This window comes from Copidosoma floridanum, unplaced genomic scaffold, assembly GCF_036245765.1.
Source record: "Copidosoma floridanum isolate Cflo_tuat_1 unplaced genomic scaffold, Cflo_Japanese_pri ptg000013l, whole genome shotgun sequence".
NCBI classification, from domain to species: domain Eukaryota; kingdom Metazoa; phylum Arthropoda; class Insecta; order Hymenoptera; family Encyrtidae; genus Copidosoma; species Copidosoma floridanum.
Window position 1 is genome coordinate 25,634,768 of NW_028321890.1, and position 24,401 is coordinate 25,659,168.

Consider the following 24,401-nt stretch of genomic DNA (forward strand, 5'->3'; position numbering starts at 1 on the left):
GTATCATTGTTGAAAGATCTGCTAACGATTTCCACATAATATTTAATAGAAAGAGAGAATGAATAGCCTCTAGCGTTCCATTATCCTCGTCCCCTGTCTCTATGGAAGAGTTATCGAATTTTCCTCGTAATTTCCTTCGGAGTGACTATATAGTGGTGGCGACCCCTTTAACCCATAATCGCGTAGTCGTTCTCCTACGTACTTCAACTCTTAAAAGTAAAAAATATATTTTTGCTCTGGATAAAAAATACGTAGAATTAGTGCAACAATTACTTGTGATAAAAATGTAAGACCGAAATAAAAGATCGGACGACGAAGGACAATTATAACGTATTTAATTGAGCGTGATTGGGAATAAAGGAGATGACATGAGTAGTATGTGGGGCAATGTTGCGCCAGAGAAAATAATACGGTTCACCGAGGTTTGCTCTATACATGTGTGGGCGTATAAACACGAGGGGAAACAGAGAGAAAGGAGCATTGTATCCTGTTTAATAAGAAAATGCGTTTTAATGATGAAGAGCAAGTGTATGCAGAGATTCACGTGCCAATATTTTGTTTATTTAAGGAAGGTTACATAATGGCAAAGGAGTTGTTAGGGTGTCTCAAAAAGGTGAACTCTTTTAAAGATGTTTCTAGCGTCTCAAGTGAACTTACGTTTTTAGACGTTATTTTGTCACTTGATTGATTCAGTATACGAATATCATTTTTGTAGAATAACAATTTGTATAAAGTTGTCATTTTCACGGTGATTCGAGTGGCGGTAACTAACTTTCTCTTTCGGTGGGTGATAATTCATTTGAATTAGTTCAGAGGTACCTATAAGTGCGTATAGTCCTCGTACAATTGTTGTTGTCGTTACTTTTATAATAAATCGTCATGGAATGCATTTAACGTTCAAGAAGAGTTGACAAGGTTAACAACGCGAACAACAAGACGAGGTCATTTTCAGAAGGTAGTAACTTTATTCTGAACGCAGATACCTATGCTGTTCAATCTATTGCGAGCGAGAAAGATATTTTTCTCTTTCTTGGAGGATAAGTACAAAGCAAGAGGTCGTGACCCAAAAAAAATCATGAACGCATACGCAACGAAAATATCGTAAAAATTGTGCAGGTGTGCAGTACACAGGGAAGCTATATCTTTTCCTTTGCCGTTCCACCTCGGAACTTTGTGACGTGAATCATATATATATATATATATATATATATATATATATATGGGCACTTTTGTTTACGTTCGCAGGAACGCTTCAACGCGCACCAGATATATCAAATAACTTTTAGACCTTGGATTAGTTTTCCGGTGGAGAGGAGAGAAATCGATACCTTCGCACGAGAGACCACTGTGTAAACGCGTTCGTATACAAACTATACGTGCCTCAACACCACACTTGGGAGGAGTTTGGAACTTTTACACGAGATACACGTACTCGGCAAAGGTGATGTATAAAAACAACGTGTACGTGCGTACTCGAAAAAGGACTCAAAAAATACAGGAAGAAGAGTCTCCTTTTGACGATAAAATCATCAGCCAAACAAATGGACGAACGAGAAAACCCACCAACTCTTTATCGCGTCAAAGGGTGGACCAACAGGGATGGAAAAAACTTGGCTGCTCTGTTCTCGGGTGAGACCGAGAAAAATGGAACCTTGGAAGGTCAATGATAAAAATGGGCTAATAAAATGTATATATTTTACAGAGTGAGGCGGAGGTCATTAGGAGAGTCGAGAGCAAAGGCACATATAAAGTCTGCCAACGAATAGACCGAGCTGTGCTGTATAGGTACGGTTGATCGAGCTGGTAGGGCAGTGGCATAAAGAGAGCTAAAAACAGCAAAAGGGTCCTTCGGCACGCTACGGGATCATCGATTTCCCGGACGGGTAATCTTTTTCCTTTTTTCCGGTCTTGACAAATTGATCGGGCGATTTCGACGAACGCCCCATACGTACACATACACGCGTATGGAGGAAAAAGCTTTCACTTGTGTGAATGCACATACGCACGGACACATGCAGTTGTGTGCAAAGTACCCAATACGTAAACCCTGCGAGGAAACATAAGCACTTTTTCACCGACCCTGCTCATCCTTGCCTTACTTTTATACCGTGCCTCAAAGTTACTATCACTGTATCCGATTGGGTGCAGAATGGCTCCTTTCACGCGATGATGAATTGCAAGCCTTACCTCTTACATACATACGTTCTATACGATCCATACGTATACATAGGTATACACACCATCGAGTCGATAGCCAATGGGGCCGCGTAGTGGTTTCTGAGCTTTCATCGCACCTTCTCGACCTCCACCTTATATAATCGTACATGCGATGGATTTACGATAGCGGATCGGGTAATCGTCAAGTCCTTCCCCCCCCCTCCACCTCCAATCCCTTTCACTTTATTCTTTGTGTGCATTGATAATTGATAGCTTTACGAGCCATCCGCACCGTTTTGTTCGATTTTCCTGTGATTTGTCGACTCTTTTGCCACACAGCATGCCTACACATGAGTAATATATACTTTGCTTCGTGTTGATTTCTCGCAATTTGTACGTGTAAATATTTAATATATAATATAATTAAAACTCGTACGGTGTACCAACGCAGGAGTTGATGAATGATTAATTAAGCACGACGTGCATTGCGAAAGACGCGCAGGCGTTTGAGAATCAAATGACAGCTGAAACACGCGTATTTACCGCATCGCTGTCGAGGAGGAAAAAGGGGTTCTTATATTTGCCAATACGATAATACGTTTATACCGCACACCTCTCATCGTACAGCCAGTGGAGCCCGTGCCTCCGAATTAAATCATGTTTAAAGTAGAGGAGGTGACTTTTGATCTTGAAACAAACAAAAAAATTTCCACCTACGTCCACGGACAAAAGACAGAAGCCCTCCTCGTTGGCGAGAGAGAGAGAGGAAAATATTATATGTACATTTATAGAGTTTGTCTCTTCCCCGATGCCACTCGCACACATTCGTCATTGCCACGCGTTACACTTGTGTGTGACATATATGTTGTGTATACGTATATACATATATGCAAGCTCGCCAACATAATCCATACTGCACGTGAGTATGCGCACACCGACGAGAGTAAGTAGTGGTGAGCATACTTTAGAGATGCGTCACGTGCGGCCGTGTATGCATGTGGTAGCCACTCGACGCCCTCCTCCTGAATCTCCAACAATGCGCTATATACGCTATAGATACTGCACAGCTGTATCGAAAATACAACGCGGAGAGGAAACCCTTGTCCGTCCCTCTCGTATATTTTATATGTATACATGTGTGTGTGTGTGCACACCCACACGTTTCACTCGGTTTCACGTATGCAAATGGGCACTGCGAAAGTGTCTCGCTTCCCTCCTCCTCTATATGCATGCCCTATGTATAATACGGTTGGTATGCTCGTATATGTATACCGGATATATTATATACCTATACCTAGTGTATGTGTGAACCCCCTGCGGGGCTCGAACAAACGTGCGGCACGCCCGCTGCTACTGAGACGAATTTTGCACGATTATGGAGATATACATCTTTTACATGCGCGCAAAGCCGGTGTATTTGTTATCATTAGAGCATTTTCTTTTGGATGCGACAGGGAAAGAAGAAGAAGAAGAAGAAGAAAAAAAGAGCTGATTGCTCGCTCGTCGGGAATTTGTGCTTTTGCAAGTATTCCGTATACTGGGAGTTTTCTTTTTAGGTGTCATTTGTGTTTTTATCAAATGTACCCATATCTTATACACCCATGGAATTACAATCAAGTCGACGAAACACATTTTGATATAATTATATCTTAAAATTAGTTTGTTCCGCGTATACTGAACTACTGTCTACTCCTACCCCGCTATCTCTGTATCGTGTCCCATTACACATCATGCACTCGCCCATTATAAATGCCGTCCACGCCATCAGCTACATCGTCTGCATATAATATATACGCACGAACAACGACGAACAATGCAATGTCACTCGTGTACATGTATATACTTAGTACGTGTGCAAAAACGAGCAAAAATACGAATACACAAATGCACGAATCTCTCTCTTCCTCTTTTGAGATTTGATGCTGTTGATATGTACCAAAGAAAAAAAAAAAAAAAAAAAAAAAAACATCGGAATGAACAAAAGAGACTTCCTCAAGCTCGATCAGAGTAAAGCCCAACTGGTGCATATATATGTACAGAAGCCTCTCGTACCTCACAATATCCACACATCCCCATCATCTTACTTTTTTTTGCTTCTCTGATTCTCTTTCGGAGTCCGTAGGTGGAACATACAATACACTTATACCCACAATGCGTGGTTCGACGGCAAACTTAAAGCCATGACCTCGCCAGCGCACAAAGTGCGTAGGCGCTCGTGTACTCGAGGCATTGAATTTGCATCGTTGCAGCTGTACAGCTGCAAGTACAAGAAACAGGAATAGTACGGTATAGAAGCAGAGACGAGGCTGGCGGTAAACTATAGTCTCTAATTTGATTCCGAATAAGGAGAGAAAAAGAGTAGGAGGAGGAGGAGGATGACACAGTGTCTGGCATTGTTCTTTGATTAAACTGGAGCTCTCGTCTCCCGATCGTCTTTCTCTCCCCTTTGGCGAATAATTCTCATTACCGATGCCTAATGGCGCTATATAACTTCATCCATACGAGGTTACACTCGCTTCCTCCCTCGCTTGTCATCCTCTTTGAACGTATAACACGTGCGAGCATCATCGAAGGCCGGCGCATCGATATACATAATACATGCGTATATTTACGCGCCTGCAGACACAGTCGGGCTTTTGATTGATGCACGTGCTCTTTTTGACGGTGGAAATGAAAACCAGAAATTATACGTTACCTCATCCAAACGGCAGTGTGATAGTGAACTCACAGCAGCAAAATATTATCCACGAAATAATAACAACAACAATAATAATAATAGGAGTAAACATTTCTAATAGAAACTGTATTTCATGAGCACAAGGAAATGAAAGCGTCGCGTCGTTTTCTCTGTGTAATTGGCATTGCAAAATTATGTGCCTGTCATTCTTCTACTACATCTCTCCTCTTCTTGTCCAATGAAAATGATTTCGACAGATTTCTCTTGATTGCGACCAATTATTCATCTCTTTCTTGCTCTTTGGTGTGCATTTGTGGCAAAATTGGAAATATATAAATAGTTGTATTAGGACTGGGCCATCATCGTGTAGAGCTTCAAAGACGGCAAAGTGGATATAATATTTGTCTAAAGAACGTCTACTTAGTCTTCGAAAATTACTATAATTGTTGGCATCGTTTTATCATTAATCGCCTGATCGATAACCACTGAATCTTTGGCTTTGACCCTTGAATTGAAATAAATTCTTCTTGATTGACATTGGAGGTCTCGGTTATCGATCGTAACGGCAATGAACAGTTAAATTTTTCATTTTTTTTGTTTTTTTTTATTTAAAAAAAAAAAAGGTGAAATCAAGAGTTAAATTTGAAGCGTTGGCTCGCGTAATTAAATGGAAAATTTATCAAGTTTCACTCGCAACCCTACACTCAATATCGAGTGACAATCCACGGAACACCGCTGTCGTGTGTACACACGTATATGCATATACCAAGTAGGTACACACCAAGATAAACAAGTGGGTATACACTTGCAATGCTATAATGCACTTAAGCTAATCTGATTTAGTAGTAATTACTGGCGATTTCGTGTTTCCCTCCATCCTTCCGCCCCACCCTCGTCGCCCCTTTTTTCTCTCTCCGGAGAACCGACTACTGTTTACTCAAGGAAGGTCTGTATACCCTTAATTTTAAATCAATAATACAAGTGCTCGAGGGAGCCTAATGAAAACGAAATCATGTAATGAAGTAGGTACTTTATTCCTCAATAGGAACTTGTCCAATTTTTTGTACTTAAAAAAATAATAATAAAATATTGAATCACAAACCACTTTATTTTTATTCAATTTTTATTTTTTTCAAAGCCAATTTAGATCGTGATTCCCTTTGAAAAAAATTCAAAAATTCAAAGCTACGAAAATGTTTATCAGTCAAGAATTTTCAATAATATTCAAGAGTACTGTTACGAAGATAAAAAAAAATGTCCATCAAATTGAGAACTTTTATTAGTGGTTTAACATACCATTTTGATTCTATTAGATTTCTGGCTGCTCGTTTAATAACCATTTAAAATGGAGGCTTCGTCTGAATGTAAATAAGCAGAGTGAAATATACTTATTCGAAACCACCTCAACAGTTGAAGCTACTCTTGGATAGCCAAGATAATGTTTGATCAATGTTAGAGGGGACAAGAATCGAGGGAGATTAAAGTAAGATATGAGGCATTTACATATAAAACCAGAATAATCCATGTACCTAACATCTCTCTACAACACCACGGGCAAGTAGTGAATCTTGTCAATCCACGCCAGCACGGATGTATACACACAGCAAAAATATTTACACAGCCCAGCAGAGACCCGAAGGAGGAAGAGAACACGGAGTTTTGTTCTGGCACGGCACATCCTACAATATTTACTTATGTATGCCTATACACGTGTCAGTTTACGCAGAGCAAAAGTTTACTCAGCCACCCATCATCCGTATATACCCGAGTCCGTAAAAGTATATTATTAAACGAGTGCGGTTCCTTCCTCCCTGTCTTTATCCATGGTTTTTGTGGCCCCAAATGTGTGAAAAAAAAGGGAGGAATCCACCCAAATATCTATACACGGTACAACTCGTCTGAAACAACCATTGTTATATATATTTCATGGATTACTCAGCCAAATGACACGAAGACGTAGAGGCAGAGAGGAAGAAGGAGAAGGGAAGCAAAGCTCGCATTGCATGCGAATGACGCATAAAAAAGCACGAAAAAGAATATCCCTCCCTCCTATTTTGTATAAGCACGAGAGTCGATTTTTTCCTTCTTCTTTGCCTCCTTTTCTTTCTCTCTAAAAGTAAGATGAGTCACGTGCAGAAAGGAGAGGCGTGCAGCAGCAACTCCTCAGGCCACCCGCTTTGGGTGTGTATAGACGCGCAGCGGGGCTGTTGAGATTTTCATCCAATTCTAGATGCTATGCGTTCTAATATAATGCTATCGTCTTCTACCTATTTATCTCTCACGATACTCCATTTTTTTTTTTTGTTCCTCAGTTTACCGTGTAGTTTTTGTGATTTTCACGAGTTGCGTTATAGATCCATCGTACCATAAGGTTTCAAGTTTTGTTTAAATTTGAAAGGTGAGGAGGGTGGCAGAGTTGGAGGTATAATCTTTCATGCCACACTCGTGTGTACCTAAGATCGAGACCAACCGCGCGTGGGTACTCATTTTTGGAATATTAAATTCAAACCTTTTCCGGGAAACATCATACGAATATGAGAGCAGAGGTTGATCTTCCAAGCGTTATTATTCTTAGAGCTCGAAAATAAATTAAAAGCGGAATCGATAAATTTCTGCGCCCGAATGACAAAAGTACACGTAATAGTCGTAACGTCGCGGCTGCACGACTTCCGCGTGAGTACTTATATATATATATTTCGGCGAGCTTGACATTCAGACGGGATCGTCGGGCAATAAAACATGTCGAATATAAATTAATACGAGCAAATTAGCCGAGCCCGCGAACAGAAGGCCAAGTTCATTGGGAATAATTGTACCTTTAAACAGAATAATTTCTCCCTTCCTCCTTAACTGCTATCCCAATATCATCGTTACTGTTATTTTTAGCTTTAATTCGTGGATTATAATGTAATCTTTAGTTTTTTTTTGCGCAGGTGAATTATAAATAAAAAAATAAAACCTTGTTTTTTTTTTTAAATTTTATTTTAAGAGCAAAATATTCTTTAAAAATAAAAAAAAATAAAACAGTTTATTGTTTTGCAATTTTACTAACATCGACACAAGAGACTGATAACTTACGAGGCATTCATTGCACAATTTTTATGTTTGAAACGTGCAAAGTACAAATAATGCAATATATTTTTATCTCCACTGTCGCTTTAGCAAAAAATTTTATCACCTCGTTCCAACATTTCCGGATTCCTGCAATAGGTATTTTTTTTTTTTTTTTTGTTTTAAAAAAATACTACACTTCAAATACAGCCATGTCCGCAACCTTTTCTTCAGAAAATATAAATATTATGTGATTCCACGTAATTTGTATTATACCCAACAAATTATTAAGCTTTTACCCAAATGGCTTGACTAATCGGATCTCCCGAACGCGTAGGAAGACACTCCCTATACACTACACGTAGCGCATAAATTCTACCTCGCCCACGAGTTCTCTATGGTTAAAATTAAGTACCACCCCCAGACTTTTTTCTCCAAACGATCAGAGAACGTCTATTTATCGCGGAAATTCAACATGTCTCATGACGATCAATCTCCATTCGATCTCTTTCACCCACCACTTGTAGCCTATTCCTCTGCTCTCTCGTTGGAGGTTTATTTTCGAGTCACCCCGCAGTGGACGTGTAGTACACCTAATTTCGCATACGACCCACATGCCCGCTCGATCCAATCAATTAAGCTAATAAAGAGCCAATAGGCCGCCACTGGCTCGTGCAAAATAAAAGGCTCGAGCGCACCCACGCCCACGAAATTCAACTCGTTGCATTTGCAAGATGACAGTGAGAAAAAAAAAAAGATCTGGCGGGCGTTTGTTTTCTCCCCTTCCTCTCGTGATTCACGGAGACAATGGGATTTTCGAGCTTCCACAGTGCTATGTGGAACAAAGTAGCATAATAACACACAGCTACGGAATAACATGTATTATGGTACATAAAGCCGGTGAGTCGCCGAGCGCGCTCACGCTTAATAAAAAAAGCTCGTGTCGCGTGGGTACATTTTTTATTTTTCACGAGTACGTACACGGCCTCTCTTTTTTTACTTTGCATGTGTCGGCTAGCTTATAAACTTTCACTCGCTAAATCCTTACGTAATTTCAAAGATTCAAACTAACTTAATTTACAAAGTTTAACTCTTCTCTCTCGTTATGTATAGTAACAACTGTATGGAGTTCCAGCAGTTGCAGGGGGGAGTATACTTGGTTGGAATTAATTAATTTACTTTTGCATTTTTAGTGGTTCACGAAACGAAATTAAAAAAATCTTTTTTATTTATTTTTAACGGTTAGATAAATCATCATCATTATTTACGTGTCATCTCACAATTACGCAGTTTATCCGTCCTTTGATACATCTTTATACTTACGTATATGGTGTAGGCACAACAGCTGAGAGAGGAAGAGGGAGAAAAGATTCAAGTACGGTCCAAAAAGGCACCATAGGTCACAGGTAATGAACTATAACAACCTTGTCCCCCTGACTTAACCGAAGAGAAAAAAAAAAAAAAAAATAGGGAGAGAGGAGGAGGGTACTCGGAGGCATCTGCCGGTCGCTCTTTCCGCGACCATCTAGGTGTTAACGATGAATTCGATCCGGCCGGGCGGCAAAAATTTTTTTTTTGTTTGTTGGTAGACGGCCAAAAGTGGCCTCTTTCTAGCTCCCTTTTACGTATGCACGTACATATACACACACGCAGTGTACACAGGGAGATGAACGATGGCGAGAGAGGGGCCAAGGGCGACCCGGCTGCCGTCGCGCATACTTACTCTGAATATTTCCATGCCTTGCTCTCTTTGTCATCTCTCTCTCTTTGCTGGACCTATAAGTAGTGTAATGCACGGCTTTACATCTCCCCCGCCCTCCTTGGCTCGTGAATGCTCGTCTCTCGAGACAGAACCTTGCCTTTCTCTCTCTCTCTCTCTCTCTCTCTCCTGATTGTTGTTGCTATACTCGATACGTTTTTACGTTTGTTGTTGCTTTTTTCTTGTATTTTAATTAAATATACGCACACCAAGCTTTTTCTTTTCTCAGGAGGGTCTTTACAGGACTACTATTAGATTTTTCAGAGACCGACTCTTACGCATACAATATCTTCATTATATTATGAAATGATAAATATTATATACTACCACGTGTAGTATGGCACATATATTACATGTAACTAAACGGGATAGACCATTTTGCCGATGTCTTGAGTAAGTAACAGATCGGTATCTTATTGATGAACTTGTAAAAAAGGTAAGCAAACATAAAAGCTTCAATGGGGGAAAAAAAATCCCAAGAGTTTTAATATTACGCAAATAAGCGATAGATAGTCTTAGATGAAACAACAGATATGTTTTTTTGTTTTAGCTAAACGAGAGCAACAACAACAACAACATATAGCAACTTAGCAACGAGCACATCAGTAAACGAGAAACGTGAGCTATACATAAAAGCATCGTAGAACGGAAGAGGAAACTCTCGAGAGATAATCGCTCGCACGCATACTTTATGTATACATCGTTAAGTATTATGCTTGTACACGTGTGTAGGTGTGTATAACACGAGTCGACGCGAGTTATATAGCAGTGTAGGTATACGCGGAGAGTGTAATGACAGCGTTCATTCATCCGTTCGTTGATTTATTCATTCATCTACGAGATATAGTGTAAAAAAATAAGGCATGGCGAGCCTGTAATATATACGGAGATATATATACACAACGCGCGTTTAAACTAGTGCTCTTCCTTCCGTCACTCATCCGTAAAATAACTATAACGCAATCATCTGTGACTTATTACATACTTCACTGTTTTCAGTATTTTTGTTAAAAAAAAACTTCGTTATCTCAGGACCCAATTGGTAAATCCTTGTTAACAAACTAGTGTATGTATACCTTCGTTATCTCCCTTTTTTTTTTTTACTTTCGTTTTTGGACACGTCAAATTCCCATCAGCAGCAACAACACACGTACGCGAGCGAGTAAAGCAATATCTTAATAATTTTTTTAACGACTTTTTGTCACCGCTTTTTTTTTTCATGTAAAAAAGCAATATTTACCACACAAAAGAACAAAAAAAAAAAAAAAAAAGAGAGAGAGGGGGAGTTATGCCCCTCCGTTTCCTTTGTTCGAGAGCGCCGTTGTCCGATTTTTTACTCCGTCGAGTACGGCTGCTGCTCCTCGCAATTAATTCGGCTGCCACATGCACACACACAACTGTGTACCGGTTATTTTTAACAATCCGAAGGGCACACGCGTCGTCTTTCTCCACCTTTTGAAGCGACAGGTTTTTCCGATTTTTTTTTTCCTCCCCCGTTTTCTTCATCAAAGCCTCGGTTGTTGCTTCTAAGGACAATCACGATGATTAATCACCGGCAGAGTTTTAATTTAAGCGTAGTGTACCTGTTGATAAACTTGTACACACGTGTGTGCACATTTTATGTTTATAGTTATTTATAGAACGCCCGTCAAACTGCGGATAAGGAGTATATATACAAGCTACCGAGCGTGTCTGCCTACGGGGGTATATTATGTTTTTGCTGCATATCGCTATCTCGTGGAGTATGAATCATGCGCGTATTAATTGCTGGAAATTCGTTTTTCTGATATATATTACCAGACAAACGTTTGGAGAGTTGCAGCTAGAAGTTGAATGATTTGGAATGTTTGACTCTCTTCCTTTGTTTGTCTAATGTAATAATATACATATACCGCACAGTGAGATAAACACGGTGAGGTGGAGCTCGCGCGATAATTGTACCAGCCGTGAAAGCCGAAGAAATTCTTTGTTTTTCTCAAGAGCCACGAGGAATTTTATCGCAGCGATTAATCTTCGATGCACCGTAAAAGATCAAAAGCACATGGGCAGATTTAATGAGTTGAAACTCACACCGCAAATATTTGTTTTCGCGTGGTGGCGCTCGGAACAAAAGCGAAACAAAAAATGGGTACGAAAAAAAAAAAAAAATCGGCGAAGAGCTGTGTATAGACTCCCGCGAGCCAGCCAAGGACGTAACGCATACGTATGTGTGTTGGCGTTATTTATTGTCGAGCGTAGGGATTTGCCAGAAATGAAAATCCAACAAAATCAAAAGCTGTGTACACCCACCTACACGACACGTGCGCGGAGGAACGGGCAGTGCGTCAACACTGGAGTTCGGCCAACTCCGTGTATGGAACGAATGTAACCATCGATGCACAAAACACTCTCTCTCTCTCTCTCTCTCCCTCGCAAGCGCGTTCACTTTCCGTCGTTAATTTCTTTGATATCCAACGCAGCATTTGTCCCGTTTTTCGCACACTTTTTTTTTTATCCTTCCAAAAATATGTTCAATTTATACCACTTTGAATTTTGGCACCGAACCAGTGATTCGCGCGTGATATGCACCCTGCAGTACTTTACATTAATTAATTGTTGTAGTTGGAAAAACGTAATATAATTAATTCATGATACCGTCCCCTTAACATTCCTTACGCGGAAATTGTAACAAAGAATTTGAACAATGGGATGTAATTCACGCGAGTGTCGCATTCCCTTAAAACAACTACAAAAGAGAAACAATGAAACAAGAGTATATAGCCTCCTCTCGATGGATCGTAAATTACGGAGCTCGGTTGTATAGGTTACGCGTTGGAAGGTCGAGTGGCCATTTATTACAACCTCGATTACAACGATACGTTTTAATTTGCGACAAATGGCATCAAAGAGACCATCTCTTTTTCTCTCTCAAAATTTCCGATGAAACAATGAAATCACTGCCTGCTAGAAATCCATTCCAATATGATCCCGATGGTTTTCTTTTTTCCCCAACTCCAACCCTCTTAGCTCTCATCTCTAAAAGATAAAAATAAATAATTAGTCAGACGCCCATGGCGCATCTAACTTTCACATTTCAGAGCAGAGCTTTATTTTTCCCTACAAGAGTCCTCCTTTCGCAAGACAACGTAACACGCAGCTGCTGTTGCGGCGCACAGATGCGAAATTTACTTTGTTTTTTTTCTTCAGATTTTATATGCGACGCGTGCGTGTATGGATACGTGGAGAAGACTGAGGAGCATCTCTTTTCTCTGCAATGCAGCAGTGGGTACATCGCGGTGCTTATTACATCAGAAAAAGGGGGGCTCACTGCCAAATGGAAATACCACAGTATATGCCATGTTAGAAAAATAATGTACGCGTCGGTGGGGGGATGGACTGGGTAAAATCACCGTCATGGTATGGGGAAAATAGTACTCTAAACTGGTTAGTCTGGGTTGCCAATCGGTTACCGTGATCAACCGTTATTTAAACAAATTAAAAATATTGACCTTTTTTATTCAATACAAAGAAATGTTGAGTATCTGAATCGATCGTACGAGAAAATATGTAACATTTTTTACTTTATTTAATCAGAATACGTATTTATTATAACAAATAAAAAAATTAAATGTATTTTTTTGAAAAAGAAAAAAAAATGTATTATCATTTTGATAAATTCTAGGAATATTTATTTTTAGCTAAAAAACGTAACGAAATTTATTTGCAGTTAAAAAAGTCAGTATGGTAATTTTGTCCATTTATACACAGTTATGTCTTTTTCCAACAAAATCGCATAAAAAGTTAATGTCCGTAGTTAAATAATGTATCGCTGCAAAAATATACATTACAATTTTTCTTTCTTCTCTCATCAATTAATCATGTAATTCTGAGAAATTGTTTTCACGCTTAGCGTGAAATATGTATAGTTTTGCAGAAAGATTTACGCGCACGAATAATTGGAGTTTGAATTAGACGGAAGAGTTAATCAAAGAGAAAGTTTGATAAGTTACTATTTGCGGCTTTACATTTTATTCGCGAAAATGGTTTTTATAATGAAAACATCTTTTTCCTTTTTGTGAATCTTGAAGTTAGATCGGTATACTAATTAGCATTTCACGATTGCAATTTATTTTTGAATCTTTTTTTTATCAGAAACGCTAATGATGATTTTTTCACGTTACGATGGATTATGGCTTGTAAAATGTAATATTTACAGTGAACATAAAAAAATTAATAAATTAGTATATAAAATTACGCTCGAAGTCTGCATATGATCAAAAACAATACAGTTTAATTCATTTATTCCCAGTAATATCAAGACATTATTCACGAACGAGACATGAATAAAAAAAAAAAAAAAATTTCATCAATAATACATACAGCACGACTAACATTATATCTCGTATCAAGGAACAATAAAATCGATATCTAGCTGGTGGTTGACAAAAGAAATTACCATGTCACATTTTCTCTCGTCGCAATGAAATAATGCACGACAATGATATCATTCAGAGTTCAATACGGGCAATAACTCTCGATGCAAAAAAAAAAAAAAAAATAAATAAATAAATAAAAACACAAGAATTGGCGGTTCGAACAGCACGTCCTCGTTGTGCGGCTTTGGCGCCCGACTCGCGCGCATACACACACACACACACAAGTTATGCACAATCGCACGCACCGGAAGCTTGTCATGCCTGCAACGCATGAATATTGATATACACCCACTCTCGCGAATAACTCAAATACATGCGGGACTTGTACCCTATTTTTTCTTTTCTTCCCAATATCTCTCTCTCTCTCTCTGTCGTGCACAACCTTAATCTTGGGCATTTTGTCGCCACCGCTACTTTTTTTTTTCTTTCCAGAGTCTCAGGTGTACCTAGTGGCTGACTCTGAGCACACTAGCTTGTATTACATTGCCAGAAGTGTATGTACACAGGAGGGCTCTCCGGGAGTTTCAGATTTCGTTTGTTCCTCACACCCTCGCGCGAGACTCTCCTCGTGAGAGGCTCTCTCTGTTTTTTGCTTGCTCCTCCTTATATACTTATACCCTTTCAAGCGAGTTCAAGGCCCAATTATTGGCACTCTGTCTATTATATACACAGCTCGAGGCTCTTACGCCTCGATAATTTTGTGGCGAGTAGGCAGTCGAGTACTTACCCACCCGACTGGTTTGCCAAAACACAATTGGCCATTTACCTTTTTTTTCTTCCTCTCCCACGTTTATCTTGGATTTCACGCGCTGTATACGTTGTACGCGCGACTCGACGGTGGTGGGCGAGAGAGTGAGACGTCGACGAGATTAATCTGCAATCACTATTGTCGATAAATTATAGTTCTTAATGCCCCCCGTACACTTGCGCGAGGCGTTTAGTCAAGCGCGAATAATTCTTGCATTTCATTCATCGCCGGTGCATTTTGAGGTAAACTATTATTGTTTAAATTTTCACGGTAATAAAAAGAGATAGAAATAAGCACATTTTATTATATTCACCGTAATATTCGAATGAATAGGTGAACGTTTCTTTCTTCATGTTAATATTTTTTTATATTGTACAAGTAAATAATGACTTCTTGGAAGATGATGAGAAAAAAAAACAAAAAAAAAGAAATAGTCGATATTCTGTTGGTCGATGCTGCTGGACACGCACTCGTTTATATATTTATAGGTACGATCGGCTCGATAATATTCATAAAATTTCATGCATACGTATACACGCGATGCAGAGTATTATCCCCAATTCGACACACCAAGAGACGAGTATTTAATATGTCTGTATATTAATTTGATACTTAACAATATAATTTTTTATGTAATTTTATGTAAAAGTTAGATTTATTCCACGAGAATAGGGCGATGATGGATATATCAACGAAGAATAAAATCACACACATCTTCGGATACATTTTGATAGGAACCAGTAAGTTTTCAAGGTAAGTATAGAGATTACAAATGCGTTAATTACAGCTACACACGTGCACGCAATATGAGCTGTCACTAATGACTACCCTCTCTACCTTTTTTTTTTTTTTTTTTTTACTCGCTACAACTTAAAATTTTGCTCCATCAGCCCTTTGTCGATCGTTCACCCTCAGGAATTAATAGTACGTATTGCTGCTATTACAAAGGCGTGCACCAAAACGCTCGGCGGAAAACGGATCAGCCGATAAGCCGCGCGGCGTGTCCGGTTCTATGTATACTTACAAACCCGCTATCGCGATCGACTGACGAAATTTCCTCGGTTCCTGTACCTACAATTATAAATTTTGCGCGTGAATCCCAGCGGAGCTTGATTCCAAAAAGTAGTTATCTGTTGTGTTTTTTTTTACTTGATGATTTCATAGATACGTGTGACCAACGGAGCACAGATATAGCCTGAGTTTATTGTTGGTTCATACATTGGGAAATCAACCAGTAGGTCGATGATCGTGAACGTATTGTCATATCTCATTGTAGTAACAAAGGACCAGCACTTGATTGCCATGTTTTTTTTTTTTTATCTCCACTTCGTAATTACAGCCTCACATGGACGTTAACCTCTCGGTTAAATTGTTAAATCAATCAGCAGCAACAGTTTTCCGCTATTCGTACAAGTGTTTTATCTCTCCAATCTACTACAACTATACGGATACTATATCATTCTCCGCTGTTGTACAGTTCTTCGAGCAAACTATTCCATCTGTGGGAATATATTTTGACCCACCAGTTAACGATACCACGCATCTCAGTTTGCATGACAAATATAAATTTTAATTATCGTACCCGGTGAGTGAGAGTACAGATAAGACCGGCTCTATCTGCACTAACGATAAGTGTATGTAGCACACACCCACACACACTTGAGATACGCGATAATCGATCGTGGCGAGAGAGAGAGAGAGCACGGGTCAAAGTCAAGATAGCGCCCGAGCTGCGCTCGCCCTGAAAAAAATCCCCGCGTATCTGCTCGGCATCGTCTTCGTATGTACTTATTTACCACCTCCCGGATTCTTTATAAAAAAAAAAACTCCAAAATTGAAAATAAATCAAGTACTCGGAACATCGAGAGTAGCATACATGAACAATAGGCGAGAAATAGTGACGAGCTCGTGCTCCGAAACGGCGCTAACGAGGATGTGTTCTTGGCCTCGGAACAATAACACGCGTCACCCACGTTACACCTACTGTATACCATTGCGGAAGTAAATAGAGACAATGATGGCATTGCCTCCTCCTCGTGTTTCACATATTTTATTTTTTATTTTTCATTAACTAGCGCCTCGAAACGTGGCATATGCAATTACTTAGACACGAGCAAGCAAAGTGCACACTGGTGCAGTACATACAAAAGGCGAGGAAGATTAAAGGAGATTTCTTTAACAAAAGTCATGCTCCAACAGAATGACAGCTCTTAGCATTAAAGTGCATATACGCTTTTGTGGGCGTACACCCATTATTCTTTCACTTACTCGTGCGCTATATATAACAGAAAAGGAGGGTAGGGGGCAAATGATCCGAGAGGGATGTTGAAGGATAAAACAAAAGTACCCGAGTGCCGGAGTAAAGATGAGAGCTGCTGCTGTATACTATACGGAGGCTGCAGCGATCGATTTTGCGCGCGTGTGTGTGCGGGGTCGCTTATACCTACGAGGGGGATGGGGGATGCAGCTCTCTCTCTGGCTTTCGTCTCTGTACTATGCTGCACTCGAACTTGCTCCGAGTTCTCGTGCTTTCGCCCCCCTATAGAGGAGGTATGCATGGGAGTTTAGGAGAGGCACTTATACGACTGCGTTGGTGATGATGACGAGCTGTTCTATCAAAAATGATCTTAATATTCCCGAGAGCTGCCTTGGAGAAAGGCGCAACGCAACAATAAAATAATGAATGGGATACTCTTGTGAACCAACACTTGAAGGTACAGAGTTTTTTTTTTTTGGAGCTGGCATATTATTACGAAGGTGTGCAAACGAAGAGAACAACGTTTTTGGTGATGGAAAATCAAATTGCGCGATAGAGAAAGTTGACGGTGAAACTGACGTATCTCTGATAAAATTAATTTCTCTTTCTATAATAGACATACGTGCACATCAACATAAATATGTAATATGTGGAGTGCAACGTGTGTACTTAATAATGCTTAAGCCGGCGCGACTCCGAAAAGTAGAATGAAGTTTGCATAGTACGTAAGTAAGGGGTGTTGATAGTGGATGGAATGACATATTCAAACAAGTGCGTCCTAACCTGGGTATGCAGTTGGAGGGCGTGCGGTCAACCTCCCAGGTGGCAAAGAGTTTCATGGGCACGGGCCGGTTGCTGGCCAGGGCCGAGGAGCTCTTCGAGGTGCGCTCCGCCATTTTTCGGCCACCTCCTGCACCACCACCACCACCACCGCCTCCTCCAGCTCCAGCTCCGGCAGCTGCTGTTCCACCGCCTCCTCCAGCTCCTCCTGTTGTCCCCTTCGCCGTCGTATTGCCGCCGTCCGCGCGACTTTCTAATCTGGCTCTTATTATTATTGTGCTGCCTTACACTGTTCTCTATATGGTACACAACTTTTGCTCTCCGAAATAATTAATACAGCAACTTGCGCGCACCAAGTGACTTCTGATCTCTGCGATGATGGTGTAAAAACGATGATTGTTGTTCTCACAATATGCACTCCTCACGGCTGCTCCTCTTATCTTTTATTCTTTGTTTACTTGTCACTCAAGTATTTTCTTTTTTTATCATTTTTCACCACACCCGGTCCATTGGCTCACGTATTCTATCAATGATGACAAATCAAATCAAGCGTCAAGTTAAAGAGCCTCTGTAGTATACTACACATATGTACATGCTACATGTTTTTTTGCATGTTTGTGTACCCGCAATAGTCAAAATATTGTTATGTTATAATGTATTTGTACACATTAACGACACAAGACAGCACGTCACACACAAACTGGCTGCTCCTCGCCTGGGGCAGCGGCTTGACTGAACAATCCGAGTGTTTAGCTGATGCTTATGACGAAGAAGAACTAAAGAAGAATATGCGGACGCGAAGAAGAATGGTGATGATGTTACGGAAACTTGTAGGTAGGTGCCACCACTGGCGCATGTTGAAAGCGCGCGACTTTTGACTGTTTTATGTGAGTGTGGGATCGTGAGGTGACCTTTGACAATTCTTACGTTCATTGGTCAACAGAAAAAACGTTTAACATTAATTACTTTAAAAAAATAAGCTTGTTTCTTGTGACAAGACAGTATAAAAATAAATTACAGCACTCACTAAGTGTCCGCTCGTTGACTTACATTTAATTCGAGTTTTCCTTGTTTTCCAACTGCATACTGTAGCCAATTACATTTTTCACGATTTTCTATATACTTGAGCAAATACTCGCTTACTTGTTGGAAGAAAAGAAAACAATAAACAGCCAAGACGCGATTCAACAAACTAGCAACCGCACTAAAAAATCAGACCAGCTGATAGGTGTATTTCTCGTAAAAGCAACTCATCGAAATTTAAATTAACTTCTACAATGTGAATGTAACAACTTACTATCTTTTATGTAAGTGTATGTGGATCATTAGCAGATTTGCGTAAAAAAAAAAAATTTTTATTCAGCGCCATCTAGCGAGGCTGATTCCGAGTTAAAAAGTAGAAAAGTACCGAATTCTCCGCCAGACAGCGCTAGTTGTAGATGCAAAAATTTTTTTTACTAGCGCACTCTGGCGGAGAATTTTCTGAACAGTGAACAATAGAACAATTAAACATGAACAAAAGGGTACTTTTTTTAAACGATAAACTAGAATATAAGCAATTTAAAAAAAAAGCAGTTTGTTTTGAGAGAGAAGTTGTTTAACACAATTGATATTTTTTTTCGTTACGTAAGCGTAGTTGAAAAAATTTCAATTACTTTTTTTGCAGTTTTATTGTAAAATGAATAACTTACAAATACATTATCTTTATTTTCTTGCACATTGCGTTTTTCAATATATGTATATATAAAAATAATTCGTTAATATGTTAGAATTAAGAACAAATCTAAACAATTAGGGGCACTTGAAATACGTTATTCCAATGGGAAAAAAAAAAAAAAAAAAAAAAAAATTGACCAAGAAAGAATTTACAAGATGATTGTTTTTATATTGCAAAAAAATACGAATTTTCAATCATTCTAGAAATGAGGTGACTATGCACATAAGTTTTTAGTTTTATGGAAAATGGAAGAAAATTAATTCGTAGGTTAAACAGAAAACATTTAAAAATTCCACTGATAGTAATACAACCAAATAGTACCGATTTGTTTGGTACAGCGAATTTTCTAACAATCATTGACTTGTATCAATACATCAATAAAAAGAGATCTTTCTCTTGTAATGAGGAAATATTAACACTCAACTCTCAGTTCCACAAAAGCTTTTTTACTTCATCAAGTCCATCACTGTTATCTTCAAAGCACTTGAAAAATGATAATCCATCCAATACATTGGTATCTTAAACTAGATGAAAAGAAAGCCACCACATGAGAAGTGGCTGAATTCCAGCAACAAATAGTATAAAATACAGTCTTCTCTTATTGCCACTAGCAGAGTAGGGTGAATGTCCTTCTGGTATTACTCTTAATTTTAATGACCTTAGTAAGAAAAATCCTAGCGATACACTAAAGTATATTAAGACACTATAATAACCTAGTTTTGCAAACACTAAAGATGTCAGAAGAGCTGTATTGATTCCAACATATTTGTAACTGCAGTAAGCCAACAAGTCCAAATACCTCAAACTTGTGTCAAGATTCATAACATAGAGTGTTGTGATGTGAATAAGAAGCTCAATGATGCCCCAAGCCAAAGCTGAACTTGCTGTTATGCCTAACGTTTCAGGCGTAAATTTTTCTTGCATGCCCAATGCAAATCCAACAACCACAACATAAGTTAGATAAGCCATTGTGGGTATATACATGTCTGGTGCATTTTTCTCATAACGTGGTTGAAGAGGTGAGTCTTGTTCATATTTAATAGACCAGTCCTGCAAACACAATTTATAACAATTTTAATATTTAAATTTAATTCACACAATCAAGTGTTACTTTACCAAACTTCATAATTTTACCTTGTGTGTGAATGGAAAAAACAAAAGAATAAGCTTCATCACCACATAGTCAGTGTCAACAGCAAAGTAATATCTGAGAGAAGTGATAGGAAGAAATTTTTCAATTTGTTCCTTTCCTGAGTTAGCCAAAACATTTCCATACTGCATTGCCATATTGGCCACTAGAGGCTGTGACAGTAATTGTGTTGTAAACTGACTACCTCCAAAGCTCTCATTCTGAGGACCAGTAGGAGTGTATGGCACTGAAGATTGTTGATTAAACCCGTACGAGGTGGGAGTTAGAGGTACTGAAGGGCCTTGATTTGGTAAATTGAAACCATATTCTGCTGGCATGTCATTGTTCATAGGCACCTAACGGATTATATATTACTGTGGCATGATATATACTCGAAATTTTATTATTTAGTGTGCAAAGTATTCCATTCACAAAATATGTAAGTTCTATATGACTAGGTACTAAAATTTTTCAGCGATTTTGGGAAAACCAAATGTAAATAACGAGCGTCGTCTGCTGGACCATTTTACAGAATAATTTTGAAAGTTTCTTACTAGTGTATACTGAAGTAGTACTCACTGTTGATATTCAAAAACGTTTTTTTTTAAACAAATATATCCAAAAGGAATCATTGTATTTTTCAAATAACTTTTTTGAACGACACTTTTAGTTCTTTACTAAAGTCTGCTGGATATATCATCACACACAACCAGTATTCGCATAGACATTTTGAAAAACAAAAATAGATACATACCTCTTGGTTGTACATGTAATTTGGCTGTTGCATTGGAGGAATCGGAGAGGAAGAGGTCGTGCTGACAGAAGGATCTAAAACCCTTCTGGGTTTCCCTAAATGAAAACATACAACAATCAACTGACATATGATTTCTCATCACCTTAACCTAACAATAACTTTTGATGAGAAAGTATGACAAATCACTGGTAATTCTTTAAAGTACTATGAATTTGAAAAAAAACTCACCTCTCCGGGCTCCAGACTGATTGTAGTTCATTTTAGCCTAATTATAATTTAAATTGCGCTTAAAAAATACTATAAATACTTGTTATGCGCTTGGCTTATGTGTCACATCTCACCAGACTGTTCACCAGGCACTCCCGCAAAACGACACAACGTTTATTTCCGTCAGATGATAAGTAGGTACATCAGTTTCTTTTATCAATAACAAGTATATATATATATATATGTATATATACACGCGCGCACGCATTAAAACCGCTTATGATATGAAATTATTCCGAAAATTATGCATTTGTTAAATAAAAAGTTCATAAAATCGTAACTTAAGATACCCTACTCGAGGTGATACCAGCAAGCAAGAAAAACATTTTTAATTCAGCGATTGTAACTATTTAGATGAAATATTGTTAAATGTTAACTATAACCCATATCTACGATGGTAAATCAATTGGTTTCTGATTGTTAATTAAATAAACTACTTAATGATGTTACCACTTAATTTTTTCCACACGCAATGGCTTTGAAAGTGTAATGGGACTTCGAAATACACAGTCAGTAGAGTTTACTTTTTGACTGAGAAATATATATGTTATTTTTATTACATCAAAAGTAGTTTGGTCACAAAAAATTTTTAATTTTAAATTGTTAATGCATACAACATTTATACTCGCATATCAAAAGATAAAATATTGTTTACGTATCTTTTCAAATATATGTATATATATTTTTTAATTGGATAATTTATTGTGGCTTTAGTATATCCATGTACCATTACCATAAATCACAAAAATATTGTTGAAAAAATTAAAAGGGTAGTTAAACAGTTAAACTAAGCGAGTTTACACTGTAAATTGGAACTACGTGTTTAAACACTCGAGAGTAGTACATAAATATCAAGTGTGAAAAATTAGAAAGAGAAGAAAATAGCGGCAACGCCATTCAGAATCAAAAGGCTGTTAATTTTGGTCCACCAGCTGTGTAAAAAAAAAAAAAGGTACGAAAAAGACTAGTCATATTGAATTGTAAGATGCCACAATATACCCTTCACCATCGGTGGTACTATTTTCAAGTAAAAAGGAAATGGTAAGTCCAATTGTTGGTATAAATGCAGTCAAAAGCGCAAATAAAAGAGGAGACCATTAAATCGGTTAAAATTGCAGCAGCATCTCTACTTACTCACAAGGATAAAGAAAACTCTTTTAATTGTCTGACCGCTCCTATTCGGCAGCAACCACTGATTTTCTTTTTTTTTTTCAAACAATGATTTTCACTTGCCAAATGATAAGTCCGCATAATCATTCAATAATCAACACGCAACCGGTATCGCAGATTTAACGATGAATTTGAGACTGAAATCTCTACGTGATTAAAATTTCTGTGGATTAAGTACTACTATTAATATTCCATTGAAGTAAGAAAAAAAGTTTTCTTCTTTCAAGTACAGATTATTGTTCTGATTGAAATGAAGAGAAAAAAAATTGGTTATTCATATTGAGAATGCATTTTGGAAAGAAAAAAACAATGCCCAAAAAAAGGGCAGGGAGCATCCGGGTTTGAACCGGAGACCTCTCGATCTGCAGTCGAATGCTCTACCACTGAGCTATACTCCCACGATGACCGGCGACTCGAAGACGACGTACTAGTTGTCACGGCCGTTATCTATGTATATACTTTCTTTCGCTGAACATACATATATGAATATACATACCGATTTTACGCACACGTATTGTAATGTTTGCGTATATAAACACACAGCCAATTGCTTGATAGCTCTTATCTCATCAAGAAAACAAACCACCATGTGACATCCCGGATTGTGCGGCTGGTAACTATTTCAATGTCATGATTTCTCGTATAACGTATTTGTCGAGCATATTTTTTTAAATATTTTTATGTTGAGCTCTATAATCACTTTTTTTTAATTATAAAAATTCTAGAGCTACACTTGAGCTGAAATATTTAAAAAATCAAATATTTACGTATCTTTCACAGGAGCTCAATTATAGATTTAGGCTCTTGTAATATATGTACAAACGTCATGTGCAGTGGTGATTGTTTAGAAATGTTTGTACACCGAATCGGTAGTTTGTGCGCCACATAAACGACCCCCCGATTAAATTATCTCTTAATTTATTCCTCGCCTTGGTTCCATATATCGATTTAATAATCACCCTCTCGCTTACTTGTAGCGCTTCTCTGCAATTTCCAGCTCTCAAAGGACGAATTAATTTTCTCAGCTCGAAAATTAATTTTGCTCCGCAATACATTTTTCAAGTACCCCACTTTTTTTGTTTCATTTGACAATGCTGTTAATTTTTTTCGCCGAGAAAACAAACGTTTGGGATTTCGTATTAAATTCAAGTATAATTTTCCGTAAATTCCGATACGTATAAACGATCGCCACCACCGATCGTCGCCACCGATCCCGTTATCCATTACCGATCTACCGAAACATTAGCTTTTTTTTTTTTAAATTAAACTTTTTTTTTTTAAAAACCATGAGCGTTGTTGGCAGCAAAAGATCATGTAATGTCTCGAGGGGAAAAAAGCAGCCTATAGGCATTTTTCTCGTACACACGCGCGCCAGGGGTGATGATGAGTAGATCCCCACTCCAAGTGTTCCTAAGCAACACGAAAAACCGGCCGCGAGCCCTTAGCCCCGCGTACCGGCTACCAGAGGGGTGGCGTGCACACAAACACGTAGCATTTAAGAGTCGCGGGGGGGTGGGTCC

General features: G+C 38.5%; 2 protein-coding genes and 1 non-coding gene across 6 annotated transcripts in view; all 3 read right to left on the minus strand.

Moving 5' to 3' along the window:
• The window catches only part of KrT95D (phosphofurin acidic cluster sorting protein KrT95D), a 39,904-nt gene extending 21,908 nt beyond the window's left edge, over nucleotides 1-17,996 (minus strand). For all 3 annotated transcript variants that reach the window (XM_089591705.1, XM_089591703.1, XM_089591704.1), the window contains exon 1: nucleotides 17,848-17,996. In XM_089591705.1, the coding sequence (XP_089447831.1) occupies nucleotides 17,848-17,960 (113 nt within the window). In that variant the 5' untranslated portion in view covers nucleotides 17,961-17,996. The remainder of the gene's footprint in view (nucleotides 1-17,847) is intronic.
• A 1,517-nt stretch (nucleotides 17,997-19,513) lies between these two features.
• Yif1 (Yip1d-interacting factor 1) lies at nucleotides 19,514-21,779 on the minus strand. 2 transcript variants are annotated; one of them, XM_014363684.2, is made up of 4 exons: nucleotides 21,673-21,779; nucleotides 21,445-21,539; nucleotides 20,696-21,046; nucleotides 19,514-20,611 (listed from the first exon to the last, which is right to left on the minus strand). In XM_014363684.2, the coding sequence occupies exons 1-4, from the start codon at nucleotides 21,701-21,703 to the stop codon at nucleotides 20,081-20,083; spliced, it is 1,008 nt and encodes a 335-aa protein (XP_014219170.2). In that variant the 5' UTR covers nucleotides 21,704-21,779; the 3' UTR covers nucleotides 19,514-20,080. The 2 variants fall into 2 exon arrangements, with proteins under 2 accessions (XP_014219170.2, XP_089447374.1); XM_089591248.1 differs by having other exon boundaries at nucleotides 21,445-21,529; nucleotides 21,669-21,779.
• Nucleotides 21,780-23,207: 1,428 nt separating this feature from the next.
• Nucleotides 23,208-23,279, minus strand: TRNAC-GCA (transfer RNA cysteine (anticodon GCA)). The gene has a single exon. It is a non-coding gene; the product is annotated as a tRNA-Cys (tRNA).
• Between the last annotated feature and the right edge of the window lie 1,122 nt (nucleotides 23,280-24,401).